The 14,257-nt window shown below is 42.0% G+C and overlaps 2 protein-coding genes across 4 annotated transcripts in view; one reads left to right on the plus strand and one right to left on the minus strand.

Annotated features, from left to right (window-relative positions):
- Positions 1 to 14,257, plus strand: part of CPED1 (cadherin like and PC-esterase domain containing 1) — a 587,225-nt gene that overhangs the window by 390,315 nt on the left and 182,653 nt on the right. The window lies entirely within an intron of this gene.
- The window catches only part of FAM3C (FAM3 metabolism regulating signaling molecule C), a 54,358-nt gene continuing 45,393 nt past the window's right edge, over positions 5,293 to 14,257 (minus strand). For all 3 annotated transcript variants that reach the window (XM_051848906.3, XM_051848903.3, XM_051848904.3), the window contains 2 exons: positions 7,942 to 8,068; positions 5,293 to 7,248 (listed from right to left, as the gene is read on the minus strand). In XM_051848906.3, the coding sequence (XP_051704866.1) occupies positions 7,159 to 7,248; positions 7,942 to 8,068 (217 nt within the window). In that variant the 3' untranslated portion in view covers positions 5,293 to 7,158. The remainder of the gene's footprint in view (positions 7,249 to 7,941; positions 8,069 to 14,257) is intronic.

Consider the following 14,257-nt stretch of genomic DNA (forward strand, 5'->3'; position numbering starts at 1 on the left):
TTCAAGTCCTGGCTGTTCCACTTCCGATACAACTCTCTGCTATGGCCTGGGAAAGCAATAGAAGATGGCCCAAGTCCTTGGGCCCCTGCACCCGTGTGGGAGACCAAGAAGAAGCTCCTGGCTTCTGGCTTTGGATCAGCCCAGCTCTGGCTGTTGCGGACATCTGGGGAGTGAACCAGAGGATGGAAGACTTTTCTCTCTCTCTCCCTCTCTCTGTAACTCTACCTCTCAGATAAATAAGTTGTAGACAAAAAAAATAGTTCCTCCAGAATCGGCTTTCAATCTTATTCTAGATCAGAACCTTCAATTTCTCCAGGAGTCTGGGGACAAACTGTTCACGTGGTGTGTGTGTGTGTGTGTGTGTGTGTGTGTGTGTGCAGTACTTATTTCATAGGCAGACTGACAGAAGAGGGTGGAGGAAGAGATCTTCTGCTTGCTATTTCACTCCCCAAATGGCTGCTATGACTGGGGCTAATCAGGCCACAGCCAGGAGTAACAGACCCCATCCAGGTCTCTCATGTGGCTGGCAGGGGCCCAAAGTACTTGGGCAATCAGGCTACTTTCCCGGGTGCATTAGTAGGCTGCTGGACCGGAAGAGGTTCAGCCAGGACTCCCACTCCAATATAGGATGCCTATTTTGCAAGAAGGCATCACAAGTGGTGGCTTAACCACAACAGCAGCCCCTATTTTCTTAAACCTTTAGTCCTCTCCCTAAGGGAGAACTGAAAACCATGCAGGGCAGGCTGTGCTCCCAGGTAAGGGGCAGGAAGGGTGCAGGCTGAGTGTGTGTTCCTCACACCTAAGGAAATTCTCACCACTGTCCAACTGGGACCTCTCTCACAGCACCGAACCACAATTCTCCAGGACTACTGCCTTCTCCACAAATTGAACACACGAGGGTACTTCCAAAAGTTCATGGAAAATGCCATTAAAAGATAAATTTACTCTGGTGTTGGAAAAATTTCAAGTCATGCAGCTTTTTCCCAATGTGTGATTTCCACACAGTATTATTTGCTTTCAAAACTCTCCTTTGCTCAGAGCTTGCACTTGCAGAACACTCTCCTTGGAGTTCCTTTCTGTTCTCGTCAAAGGAGGCAAACAGTACTTCTCTAATCAGGCTTCCGATACATAGAACTATGCACAAGTCAAGCAGTTCAGGGAGCCCAAACTTAAGGTAGTGTAAGACTTCCATGTTAGTATAACTATCTGTAAATGATAAAACGTGCACGTCACATGAAGTTTTTGGATAAGAGAACTTCTCAGGCTCACACTGGGCTCTTAGCTAAAACCCGATTCTCACAGGTGAGCCATCATGTCCTTTAGCTTCAAGGGATGCACTTATGGACAATGCTGCAGGTGCATTTCCAAACTGGTCATTTTGTTCCCGTGGTTTGACTTGACAGGGAATACACTGGGAGTGGGACGCACCCAGGACTGAGTTTGTCCCTCCCATCCTACCACAGTGCAGAGCAGCAGCACCGTACAGAGGCAGGGCTGCGCCTGAACACATATATCACAAAGTGCGTTTGGAAATCTGAGGTATGTTTCAATACATGTACCACTATAAGCAGTTTTGATCTCAGAAAACAAAAGGTTGCTTTAAAATTCCCTTGTGGTGGCTAAGAACCTTCACAGGCCACCTAAGCCCAAGTGTGCAGCCAAGGGTCTGCATCTCCCCCAGCTTGCAGGAGTCAGGGAGCAAGGTCTGTGTTCCGCTGTGAGGCTCCTCTACGGGCTGCTGGCACAGGAAGGGGTCACTCAAGTGCCACGTCCCCTCCTCCCACCTCCACCACCGCCTTTGACTGAAACACACAGGACTCTCACAGGTGATCATTTGAAGTACTAGTTGCCTGGAGACACACAAATGCATGTGCAGGGGAGTTTGCTATCAAGGTGTACTGAGTGAAAGATGAGACGATCCTGGAGCAGTGTGGCGGTCTAAAACCACAGGTGAACTGCATTGCATCCTCTCCCCTCATCTTACTGCCCAAGTCATCTCAGCGTTCTCTCTGGCACGATATGATTGGAGTGGACAGCTAGAAGCTGACTGGCTCACTTTTCTCTTAGGCTAATGTGTTAATAGCCTGCAAGAGGCAGGGCTGATAAAGACAGCAGTACCAGCAGTTGCACTGAATTGAGTACTTTGTCCTTGGCACTTTGGTAGGCATGGCAAACACATTAGTCCTGTCTCTTAAAGGTGAGAGAACTGACTTTCTCAGGGTCCTCACATTGGAACAGGATTGCTGGGGTGGCCATGTGGTGCAGTGAATCAATCAGAGTGCCTGGGTTCAGGTCCAGGCTCTAGTCCTACTTCCAGCTTTCTGCTAATGCTTATTAGCATTATGCCTGGGAGGCAGCAAGTGATGGCTCAAGTACTTGGGTCCCTGCCATTGACATGGGAGACCCTGGTTGAGTTCTGGGGTTCTGGCTTTGGCCTGGCCCAGCTCTGGCTGTTGCAGGCATTTGAAGAATGAACCAGTGTATGGAAGCTCTCTCTTACTGTCCAAATCAAAATAAATATTCAATAACGGGGAAGGAGATTGTAGTTAGGAGCGACCAATAAAGAGAGGCATCAGCGTGGTTAAACTGAGGGAGCTCTGGGTCTGGTATTGTGGCACAGTCGGTTAAGCCTTTGCTTTATAATGTTGGCATCCCACACTGGAGTGCCGGTTTGTATCTGCTTCTGATCCAACTCCTTGCTCATATGCCCGGGGAAAACAGTAGGTGATGGCTCAAGCACTTGGCCCCCTGCCACCCATATGACATACTAGGATGGAGCGCCTGGCTTTGGCTTGGCCCAGCCCCAGCTGTTGCAGCCATTTGGGGAGATGGAAGACCGCTCTTTGTCTCTTCCTCTGTCACTCTGCCTTTCAAATCAATAGAGCTTCCACAGAACATTACACAGAGTAAGGACTTTACCCATCACTGATCCTTCCTAGCTGTACATCATGTTGTTAACATACCACTTAATTTCCAAAGTACCACTCTGAAATTCAGCAATTATAGGATACATCATTCCAGAGAAAGAACAGGCATAGCCTTTCTATTTTTTTTTTTTTTTTTGACCGGCAGAGTGGACAGTGTGAGAGAGAGAGAAAGGTCTTCCTTTTTTTTTTTTTTTTTTTTACAGGCAGAGTGGACAGTGAGAGAGAGAGACAGAGAGAAAGGTCTTCCTTTTTGCCGTTGGTTCACCCTCCAATGGCAGCCAGGGCCGGCGCGCTGCGGCAGGCGCACCGCGCTGATCCGATGGCAGGAGCCAGGTGCTTCTCCTGGTCTCCCATGGGGTGCAGGGCCCAAGCACCTGGGCCATCCTCCACTGCACTCCCTGGCCACAGCAGAGAGCTGGCCTGGAAGAGGGGCAACTGGGACAGAATCCGGCGCCCCGACCGGGACTAGAACCCGGTGTGCCGGCGCCGCTAGGCGGAGGATTAGCCTAGTGAGCCGCGGCGCCGGCCAAGGTCTTCCTTTTCTACTGGTTCACCCCTCAGTGGCTGTTCCGGCAGTGTGCTGCTGCCGGCACACTGCGCTGATCCGAAGCCAGGAGCCAGGTGCTTCTCCTGGTCTCCCATGTGGGTGCAGGGCCCAAGGACTTGGGCCATCCTCCACTGCACTCCTGGGTCACAGCAGAGAGCTGGACTGGAAGAGGGGCAACCAGGACAGAATCTGGCGCCCTGACCGGGACTAGAACCTGGGGTGCCAGTGCTGCAGGTGGAGGATTAGCCTAGTGAGCCACGGCACCAGCCTATTTTGTCAGATTTGCAAGCACCATTTCTTTATGCTTTTTGGCCAATGTGAATTGCTATGTTTTAATATATTTAAGTTGCTGGGCATGTCTTACCTATTAAAGAATTTTGGAAAAAAAATAAAAATTGAAGGAGCTCTAAAGGGAATGGAAATTAACTAGCTATTGGCAAATGACAATTAAAAACAAGGACACGGGAGGACGCGACAGGAATAGACTGCTTCTGAGTGATGCTTTGGAAACCTGAAATCTGTTCCCTTACTCTATAGCTCTAAATTTCAAATACTGGTTGAAATAATTGAAGACGTTAAATAGTAAATCTTTTACCTGACCAACACAAGCAATTTTTTTCTTTTCATGTTCATTTGAATAAGCACTCTAAATCATTTCTACTTTAACCATTCTACTAACTTTACATAGCACATTTCTCATTCTTTGAGTTAAAATGTGGGTTGTAAAGAAACTAAATGGGGCGGCGCCACAGCTCACTAGGCTAATCTTCTGCCTGTGGCACCAGCACCTGGGGTTCCAGTCCCGGTTGGGGCGCCGGTTCTGTCCCGGTTGCCCCTCTTCCAGTCCAGCTCTCTGCTGTAGCCTGGGAGGGCAGTGGAGGGTGGCCCAGGTCCTTGGGCCCTGCACCTGCATAGGAGACCAGGAGAAGCACCTGGCTCCTGGCTTCGGATTGGCGCAGTGCGCCGGCTGCAATGCACTGGCCATAGCGGCCACTTAAGGGGAGTGAACCAACGGAAAAAGGAAGACCTTTCTCTCCGTGTCTCTCACTGTCTAACTCTGCCTGTCAAAAAAAAAAAAAAAAAAAAAAAAAAAAAAGAAAGAAAGAAAGAAAGAAATTAAAGGAAATAATGTGATTTTCTGCTCAGACTACTTATAATTTTTATAAACTTTTAAACCACAAATTATAATATAGGCTTAACGGGCTGAGCTTTCATATTTTGTAAAATTATAAAATATTACCTGATTCATTTAAGAAGAAAAAAAACAAAGAACAATGATAAATTTTACTGTAGTCAAACTGAAGTCAGGAATATGAAGACTGGATGAATTTTTCTTTAATTTCTCAATTATCACTTATTTTCCTACTTCCTTTTGGTCAGTTTTAACATTCATATTGTAATACACTTAATTCTTGGAAAGCATAAGTACTTTTAAATACAAATTATGTACTGATGAGCTCTTAAGCACCACTTAAAATATCAAAATGTCAAATTTCTGATTTTAAGAAAGAAAATTCTTAACATCAAATGAGCATTTACAATGTTGATTTTAAAGAGATCTGGAAATGAAATGTAGTAAATTACTGCTTCCAAATTTGAGTTGGCACAATTTATACAAAAGAACTGAGGAAAAAAAGCAAACTATTCCCAAGGAATTTCATAATCAAAATCTTTATCACTTCTTATGACCTCTTACAAACGCCTGTACAAGTCATCCTTTTACAGTCTTGTATCAACGGAATGCCCTACCACCCAGATACTTAAATTTTAAATGTGATTCCCTATAGGTATATTACTTTGTCAGATAATACAAAAAAATCACAATGCAAAAAGTGAATATTTATTTTCATTATTTAAAAAAAAAGCAACATTTATTTCACAATCCAAGGAACTGTAAAATACCAACTCTTTTAATTTACAGAAATGTGGGGAGTATTTTAAATGTCAAAATATACATGCTGAATGTGATTTAACAATATAAGCACCGAAACTCCAGAAAGTGTACAAAAATTGTTTCAATGTATAAGGTGCATTTATTCATGAGCTACATTCAGTTTGAGGGAAAGAACAGTACCAGACATCTCATGAATATTTGATAAATATGTGAATAGCTTCTAACTTGGCTTATAGCAAAATAACAAATACTGCTTTCAGGTTTTTTACATAAGTCATCTGAAAGTTAGGTTCAAAATTTAAGTGCTGCCTTACGTTGTTAAAGGCAGTTGGATCATTAGATTTTTCATGTTCCAGTTTAAGAGACTCCATACACAACAGGTATCTAATGCCATTAAAATTAAAAAAAAAAAAAAGGAAAACTGTCATTTGTTGAATATCTAAAGTTTAAAAAAAAGGTAGATTGCCTATATTTTTATGTAGAATTGGGTATGAAGTCATTTTAGGTCAACAAGTTATTTTTAAAATGTTATCAGTCTACCCAGTAATTAGGACTTTTCTAAATATGCCACTATAGCTTCGGGCAATACTTGCTATCATGAAATTAGATAACAGAGAATTAACTTCTTGGTTACAAATCAAAATTATTGTGATACTAAATCATGTCTCCTTCTAAACCACTTGGTAAATGCTGACAAATTAAATAAGGAAAACACATGCCAGCACTGCTCTAAATACAAAGACGCAAGAGTCTTCAATGGCCTAAGTACGCTGGGGGGAAGACTTGGCTTGGTTTCCCAGTTCTGTGAAGCTGCCACCTCCAGCCTCACTCTCAACAGCTTCTATACAAGGGTGTGGCAAAAAGCTTCATGGGGAATAGGAATTAAAAGATATGTCTATTTTGATGTACAAAAATTGAAATCCATGTGGTTTTTCATAATAGTTTTACACAAACTTCTTAAAGATTCCATGTGTGCATCCTGTATTTTGCACCAAAATAAACTTATCTTTCAATTACAGTTTCTGTGAATTTTTCTGAAGGACTCTTGTACAGAATCAAGTTATTCACACTGCTAACACAAAATTCAGAAACTCTGGTCCTGAATGCCATCTACATTTGCATGTTTACTTTTTACTGCATATATTAAAAGAATTTCATTGTGCTTTTCACATGTCTGATATAAGTCTTCATAAATTTCTCTATTTCCTGGGAAGGGAAGAGAAAAGTAAGAAAAAAGGTGTCTCGGGAGAGCTGGACTATAAAGTAACATTACACACACAATGAGCCAAATCTCTTTTTAATTTAAAAGATATGGTCATCATAAAGCTCTCTCTATATATACACACATATATGTATATATATATACACACACACACACATACATATATGATTTATATAAAACAAAACCAAGTCTCTTCCCTAAAATCCATTATTATTCCATGACAGATTTTCACAGCAACAGTATACATATCAATATAGTTTTTACAATCTTTTCAGTTATCTGTCTGGTATGCACTTAGAATTAAGACACATTACCACCACAGCAGTCTACACATTGTTCTTGCAGGGAGATGTGCTTAGAAATGCTTCAGTGATCTGCTCGTTAGGTTGGCTATTTACAAAGATATCTATTTACGTTAGTAATAAATAATCCTGATATCAAAAGAAATAATGCTCATGCATACACCGAGATTGCTGCATGCTCTTAAAATATTTACATGAAGTTTTTCCTTTAGAGCTCTCCCGTGAACAGTTAAAGTGTGCTTCCTTCCATTTTCTCCACGGTCCCTTTAGTCTTGCTTCTGGGGGATGCATCCTTCCATCTCTACAACTTCAGGCCAGCCTTCATATTTGTTTGTATCCTTATTGTTCTTTATGTGCTGTTGAACACAAGAACAGTGTACGTTTAAAAACACCTTTGGGGACTGCTGACTTACAGTAACAAACTTGATCCACTATCATTTCAGTAACACTCATGGTCATTAATGAGTTCATATATATAATTGCTCAAGATATTAAAGAAGTAACCATTAAGGCCTAACTCATAAATGGCAGGCCTTCGAGTAACAGCTGGAGGAACAAAACATTACATTGTTTTTAAAGGATCGTGTTAGTCAAAAAGTAGTATACATTCTACCGAGTCCCGAAGTATTCCCAAACTTAACCGATCATAATAGCCAAAACTCAACTAAAATCTTTAATGGTTTAAAGCTGCCCTAAAAGGCTTGAGATAAAAGCAATTAACATACAGAATTTTTAAGTTTATTTTTAAGTTCTGAAATTTTAAAGGTGTCAGGATTATTTCAGGTACCTGATTATGAAGAATTTATGAGAATTATATTAGCATATGAAGACACTTCAGAAAGTTCATGGAAAATGTAACTTATTCTGGTGTAAAAAATGTTGAAATCCATGTAGTTTTTTCATAATGTGCATTTCCATGAGCGTTTTAAAGATATTCTTGTAGTTATTAACTGTTTTATCTAATAGTCAAATAACTGGAATAGGAGTATGCACTGTAGTTTCAAACAATTTGTTTTTGTCCATGAATTATGAGAACCCAAGACACTAACCTGTTCAAAAGGGCTTTTTGTCTTAATGCCCTTCCCACCACAGAAGACCCAGTTGTCTCTAAAACCAAGATTAGTAATAGATGTACTTCCCAATTCTGCAATGAGCCGCCGTGCCTCATCATTGAGTCTGAAAGGAGGAGAGAAAAGAACACAATGATACACAGGTTACCATACGTAATCCAGCTGATGCCAATGCACAGGCACTGCGACATGAAATGAGAATGTATCAGCTTAAACGAGGGAATACAACGTGAACAGAGGTGTTTGCAGAGTAACACTCCCACTATTTGAATTCTTTAGTGGCCAAAAAATTATAAAATCCAGCAATTAATTTTAAGCTCATTCGATTAGGAAGTATCTTAGATGTCTTTTTTTTAATTTAGTAAATGTAAATTTCCAAAGTACAGTTTATGGATTACAATGGCTCCCCCCCATAACTTCCCTCCCTCTCGTACCCCTCCCATCTCCCGCTCCCTCTCCCGTTCCATTCACATCAAGATTCATTTTCAATTATCTTTATATACAGAAGATCAATTTAGTATATATTAAGTAAAGATTTCATCAGTTTGCACCCACACAGAAACATAAAGTGTAAAATACTGTTTCAGTACTAGTTACAGCATTACTTCACATTGGACAACACATTAAGGACAGATCCCACATGAGAAGTAAGCACACAGTGACTCCTGTTGTTGACTTCAGGAAGAGTGAAGAGGCAACCGACTGAATGGGAAAAAATATTTGCAAACTATGCAACAGATAAAGGGTTGATAACCAGAATCTATAAAGAAATCAAGAAACTCCACAACATCAAAACAAACAACCCACTTAAGAGATGGGCCAAGGACCTCAATAGACATTTTTCAAAAGAGGAAATCCAAATGGCCAACAGGCACATGAAAAAATGTTCAAGGTCACTACCAATCAGGGAAATGCAAATCAAAACCACCATGAGGTTTCACCTCACCCCGGTTAGAATGGCTCACATTCAGAAATCTACCAACAATAAATGCTGGCGAGGATGTGGGGAAAAAGGGACACTAACCCACTGTTGGTGGGAATGCAAACTGGTTAAGCCACTATGGAAGTCAGTCTGGAGATTCCTCAGAAACCTGAATATAAGCCTACCATACAACCCAGCCATACCACTCCTTGGAATTTACCCAAAGGAAACTAAATTGGCAAACAAAAAAGCTGTCTGCACATTAATGTTTACTGCAACTCAATTCACAATAGCTAAGACCTGAAACCAACCCAAATGCCCATCAACAGCAGACTGGATAAAGGAATTATGGGGCATGTACTCTATAGAATACTATACAGCAGTCAAAAACAATGAAACCCGGTCATTTGCAACAAGATGGAGGAATCTGGAAAACATATGCTGAGTGAATTAAGCCAGTCTCAAAGGGACAAATATCATATGTTCTCCCTGATCGGCGACAACTAACTGAGCACCAAAGGGGAAACCTGTTGAAGTGAAATGGACACTATGAGAAACAGTGACTTGATCAGCTCTTTTGCTGACTGTTGATATACAATGTAATACTTTATCCATTTTAGTCTTTTTTCTTTGTTTTGTTCTAGTACTATTGGTTGAACTCTGTAATTAACACACAATTATTCTTAGGTGTTTAAATTTTAACTGAAAAGTGATCCCTGTTAAATATAACAGAGGGAATAAGAGAGGGAGGAGATGTACAATTTGGGACATGCTCAATCAGATTTGCCCCCAAATGGTGGAGTTAGAATCATGCCAGGGGATTCCAATACAATCCCATCAAGGTGGCATGTACCAATGCCATCTCACTAGTCAAAGTGATCAATTTCAGTTCACAATTGATCACACTGATAGGTCTAAGAGTCAAAGGGATCACACAAACAAGACTAGTGTCTGCTAATACTAGCTGATAGAATCAAAAAGGGAGAGAACAATCCAACATGGGAAGCGGGATACACAGCAGACTCATAGAATGGCAGATGTCCTAAATAGCACTTTGGCCTCAGAATCAGCCCTTAATGCATTCAGATCTGGCTGAAGAGCCCATGAGAGTATTTTAGGCATGGAAAGCCAAGACACTCTGGGGGGGGGGGGGAACCTAAATGGAAGATCTCAGCGAGTGAGATCCCAGTGGAAAGTACAGGTCATCAAAGAAGGAGGTACCTTTCTCTGAAGGGAGGGGAGAACTTCCACTTTGACTATGACCCTGTCGGAATAAGATTGAAGTCGTCGAACTCAAAAGGCTTCCATAGCCTTGGCTACTCATGACTAGAGCCTAGGGAGATTACTGACGCCATAAACCAGAGTGTCAAATTGTTAAGATGTCTTTATTTCACAACAATAATTCATCTTCACCTGCTTCTTTAAATACATTCATCAAACAAGTAAGTCACACCACAGTCAGAAGCCTATCTATGCTATTCCAAGGTCTGGTATAGCCCGTACACAAGTGATCATTGTAAATACTTTGTAAACCACATTTGAACAGGATAAAGGTAAATGCTGATGGAAATCTGGATGCTTCTAATGCTGTGTTTTTAAAGAAAACTTACTTTGAGAACAGGGATATAAATTCTACTTCAGTAGTACCTGCTAAGGGGTTAATAAAAAATGAAAATATTAAACATATAGCAGCTAAATGCATACTGGTAGAGCGAGAGACAGTGACAAAAGTACATTACTTGGCAAAGTGTTAACTGAAAAATGCCATTAAAATTTTTGTGTAAGGGATGGGCATTTGGCCTACTGGTTGAGACGCCAGTTAAGACGTCTGTATCCCATATTGGAGTGTCTGGGTTAGATTTCTGGCTCTAGCTCCTCATGTTTCCCACCAATGCAGGGCATGGAGGCAGCAGGTGATGGCTCAAATAGTCGGGTCACCATCATGAATGTGGGAGACCTGGACTGCATTCCTGACTCCCAGCTTCAGTCTGGCCAGCCCTAGCTGCTGCAGGTATTTGGAGAGTTAATTAATGAAAGGGAACTCTCTCCAATGACAATAAACATTCTTTAAAAATTGTGGGGTAGGTATTTGGTACACTACTTAAGATACTCCTTGAAATGTTGATATCCCCTGTGGGAGTGCCTGGTTCAAGTCCTGGTTGTATTTCTGACCCCAGCTTCCTAATAATGCACACTCTGGGTGGCAGCAGTGATGGCTCAAGTGCGTGGGTCCTGGTCACCACATGGGGGACCTGGATTACAGACAAGGATCCTGGCTTCAGCCTGGTCTAGTCTAGGCAGTTGCAGACATTTGGAGAGTGAATCAATAGACAGAATCTCTCTCGCTATCTCTCTACCTTTCAAATAAATAAATAAATAAATAAATAAATAAATAAAATGTTTTGTAACAATCTGTGTGGGCCACTATGCTTTTGTTGAGTGATCCTCACTCTTCCCTCTACATATAAGTGGAGAAGAAATATGGTAGATAAATGGAAGCTGTAGAGCTAAAAAAGAACAAAACAATAACCAGAAGCAGCTCCACAGGTATTTGGCATTGAGTCCTATGTATCTACTGCCCAAAAGACAGCTCTTACATATCAATCAGAGAGGTCTGGTCTGCTCAGTTCTGAGGCAAATCAAGTTTTATATAAGGAAACAGCAGGAAGGCTACTGAGGAAGCTACAGTACCTATTCATTCCACAGTGTTCTAAACATCCCATGTTACTACTAGCTTGCTGCTTTAATATTCATGCAGGAAACAGTACACAGAATGGTTTCTATTTACCTAACTTCAAGATAAACTAGATAATTTGTCAAAAAAAAGCTCTACAAAACAGGAAAGAATTTTATACATACATATATATATAACTTCCATGATTATATAAACCAGATGTATAGCACAGCAGGGCTGTTCTGACCACAGCTGAACGCTGCTGTCCACCTGGAGCAGAATCAGTAAGTAAAGCCATAATCCCTGGAATATGCAGTCCTTCAGACTCTCATCTCCCTCCCTCTCCCTCCCTCTCTCTCTCTCCCCCTTACTCTTACCACCCGTGCAAACATTTTAGCAAAGAGTATAAAATAATACATTATAACTAAATGAACAGAAAAAAAGTGAAATGTCTCCAGCAAAAGCAGCACAAAGTCTCTGTGAAGCTCCTGAGCCCTGCACATGCCATGACTTCACAGGTTTCCAGTTTTCTCCCCAAAGTTCCCAGGAGCCTTGGCTGCCACGCTCACCCTCACGAGTCAGCTATCACTTTTCACCTGTTTGCTCACCCGATAACCCCTGTACTAGGGGAAGCTGCTTCAGAGTACTGCCTGACCCTATTTTCTTGTTTCCAAAAGGTGTTAGGAAGCCACGGACCAGGAAGGTGGTCCAATTCCATTCACACATTTTACCCACGTGCCCCGTTTTCTGGAGACTTCTTTAGATGTCTTCACTTGTACTATCAGCACTAGTAGATGAGTTCACAGGAATAAAAGGTGTTGAGATGCAGAGGGCAAGTGGTAGGTTCACTGGGTAGGTAGGCGACTGCCTTCTGCAGGGACCCCACAGCGCCACTCACAGTAACATCCCAGAAAATTACACACTGGTGCCACACAAGCCTTTAGGGTAGCTCGTACATACCAAAAATAATAGATGCTGCATCACAAATGATAAGGGATTGCTTTGTACACAGAAACTGCCAGAAAAATATGTGGTCATCCAAATGCAAGATTGAGCTCCCACAAAAAGTAAAAACTCTTTCTAATCTAACAGTTTGCTACTAAGATGCACTAAGAAATGTATCAAAGGAGAGTTTTTCTTCTGTACTTTCACTTTATTTTTGAGGCAGAGAGACAGAGATACAGAAAGAGAACTCTCCTTCTGCTGGTTCATTCCCCAAATGCCAACAACAGGAAAGGTAAAGTCAGGAGCCAGGGACTCAATCCAGATCTCTCCCAAGGATGGCAAAAGCCAAGTACTTGAGCCATCAACTGCTGCCTACCTGGAGTCAGGAGTGGGGCAGGGACTTGAACCCAGGCACTCCAATGTGGGATATGGGTCTCTCAGCCGACGGCTTGACCACTAGGACCAGATGCCTGCCCCACTTTTGTACTTACACATCCTGTTTGAACAAACCTGGCCAAATACTGTTGCAGATTTGGAAGCAGCTTCAGAGTTCAGCTTTCCATTTTGATCCCATTAATTTCTTTCCTGTGAGACTAACCCGAGGTCCCGTGCAGAGACGCACTACCACAGCAGGCCGAAGCGTCCTTCAACTACAAAGGCTCCCTACCAGGACTGGCCTTGGGTGGCAGCTGTACACATGGCCTTGGGGAGCACTCTCACCCTTTCCAGAACTGGTAAGAATGATTCACTGTGCCTAAACTCTGTCCAAACAGTACAGCTTACGTGGAACACCTGCTTTCTGTCTGGAGTCTGGAATTCTGGGACAGATTAGCCAGAATGTGCCTACATGAACAGTCTGATAAAATCCCTGAGTGCTGTGTCTCCAATAAGCTTCCCTAGCAGACAACACTTCACGTGTGTTATTATAATTTACTGTGGGAAGAATTAATAAGCACATCCTGTCTGACTGGGAGAGGACTCCTGGACACCTGGGCTTGGTTCCCTCCCACACTTTGCCCCATGCACCTTCTCCCTTTACTGACTTTGCCTTGAATTCTTTTTTGTAACAAATCATAGCCAGGAGTCTACCTAGAGAAGGGGTGGGGACCTTTTTTCTGCCAAGGGTCACCTGGATATTAACATCAGTTGCAGGCCTCACAAAATTATCAGCTTAAAAATCAGCCCACTATAGACGTACTGAATTTTGAGTCCCTCCTGAGATTGCCTTGGCAGGACCAGACCCAGTGATTTTGTGGGCCTTATATGGCTGTGGGCTGGATGTTCCACACCACTGTCCTACAGAATCATCACACACCGAGGGTGGTACTGGAGACCCTGACACATATCCCTGTATACCTAACAGTACCTTTATAACAAGATGACTTCCTTAACACATCTGTAGTTTTCTTACCTGCCTAAGCAGAGTTTGGGGGGATTATCTTATCATTCTTTGATATCTTCTATTTAACTAAATAAGACAACTACATATTTCAAAAAGACATTTAAAAGCATGCAAGACAGGCAATGTTTTCAGCAATATAAAAATATGTAGTTGGCATCAAAATGCTCCATTTCTTTAAAAGCTAGAGTAACTCATACAGGTTACTTTAAAAAGGTCTCATGGAAAATGTGTATCATGATCTGGGGTCTCTGCTCATCCCACCCCAGCAACAGGTGCTCAGTGATTTTTCAAGGTAGCCCATTCCCTACCATCAAATTAGTAAGCCCCTATCTTTCTGAACCAAATGTCTCTC

The sequence above is a fragment of the Oryctolagus cuniculus genome, chromosome 3 (assembly GCF_051225735.1).
Source record: "Oryctolagus cuniculus isolate XC-2025 breed Fujian yellow rabbit chromosome 3, ASM5122573v1, whole genome shotgun sequence".
In the NCBI taxonomy this organism is placed as follows: Eukaryota; Metazoa; Chordata; class Mammalia; order Lagomorpha; family Leporidae; genus Oryctolagus; species Oryctolagus cuniculus.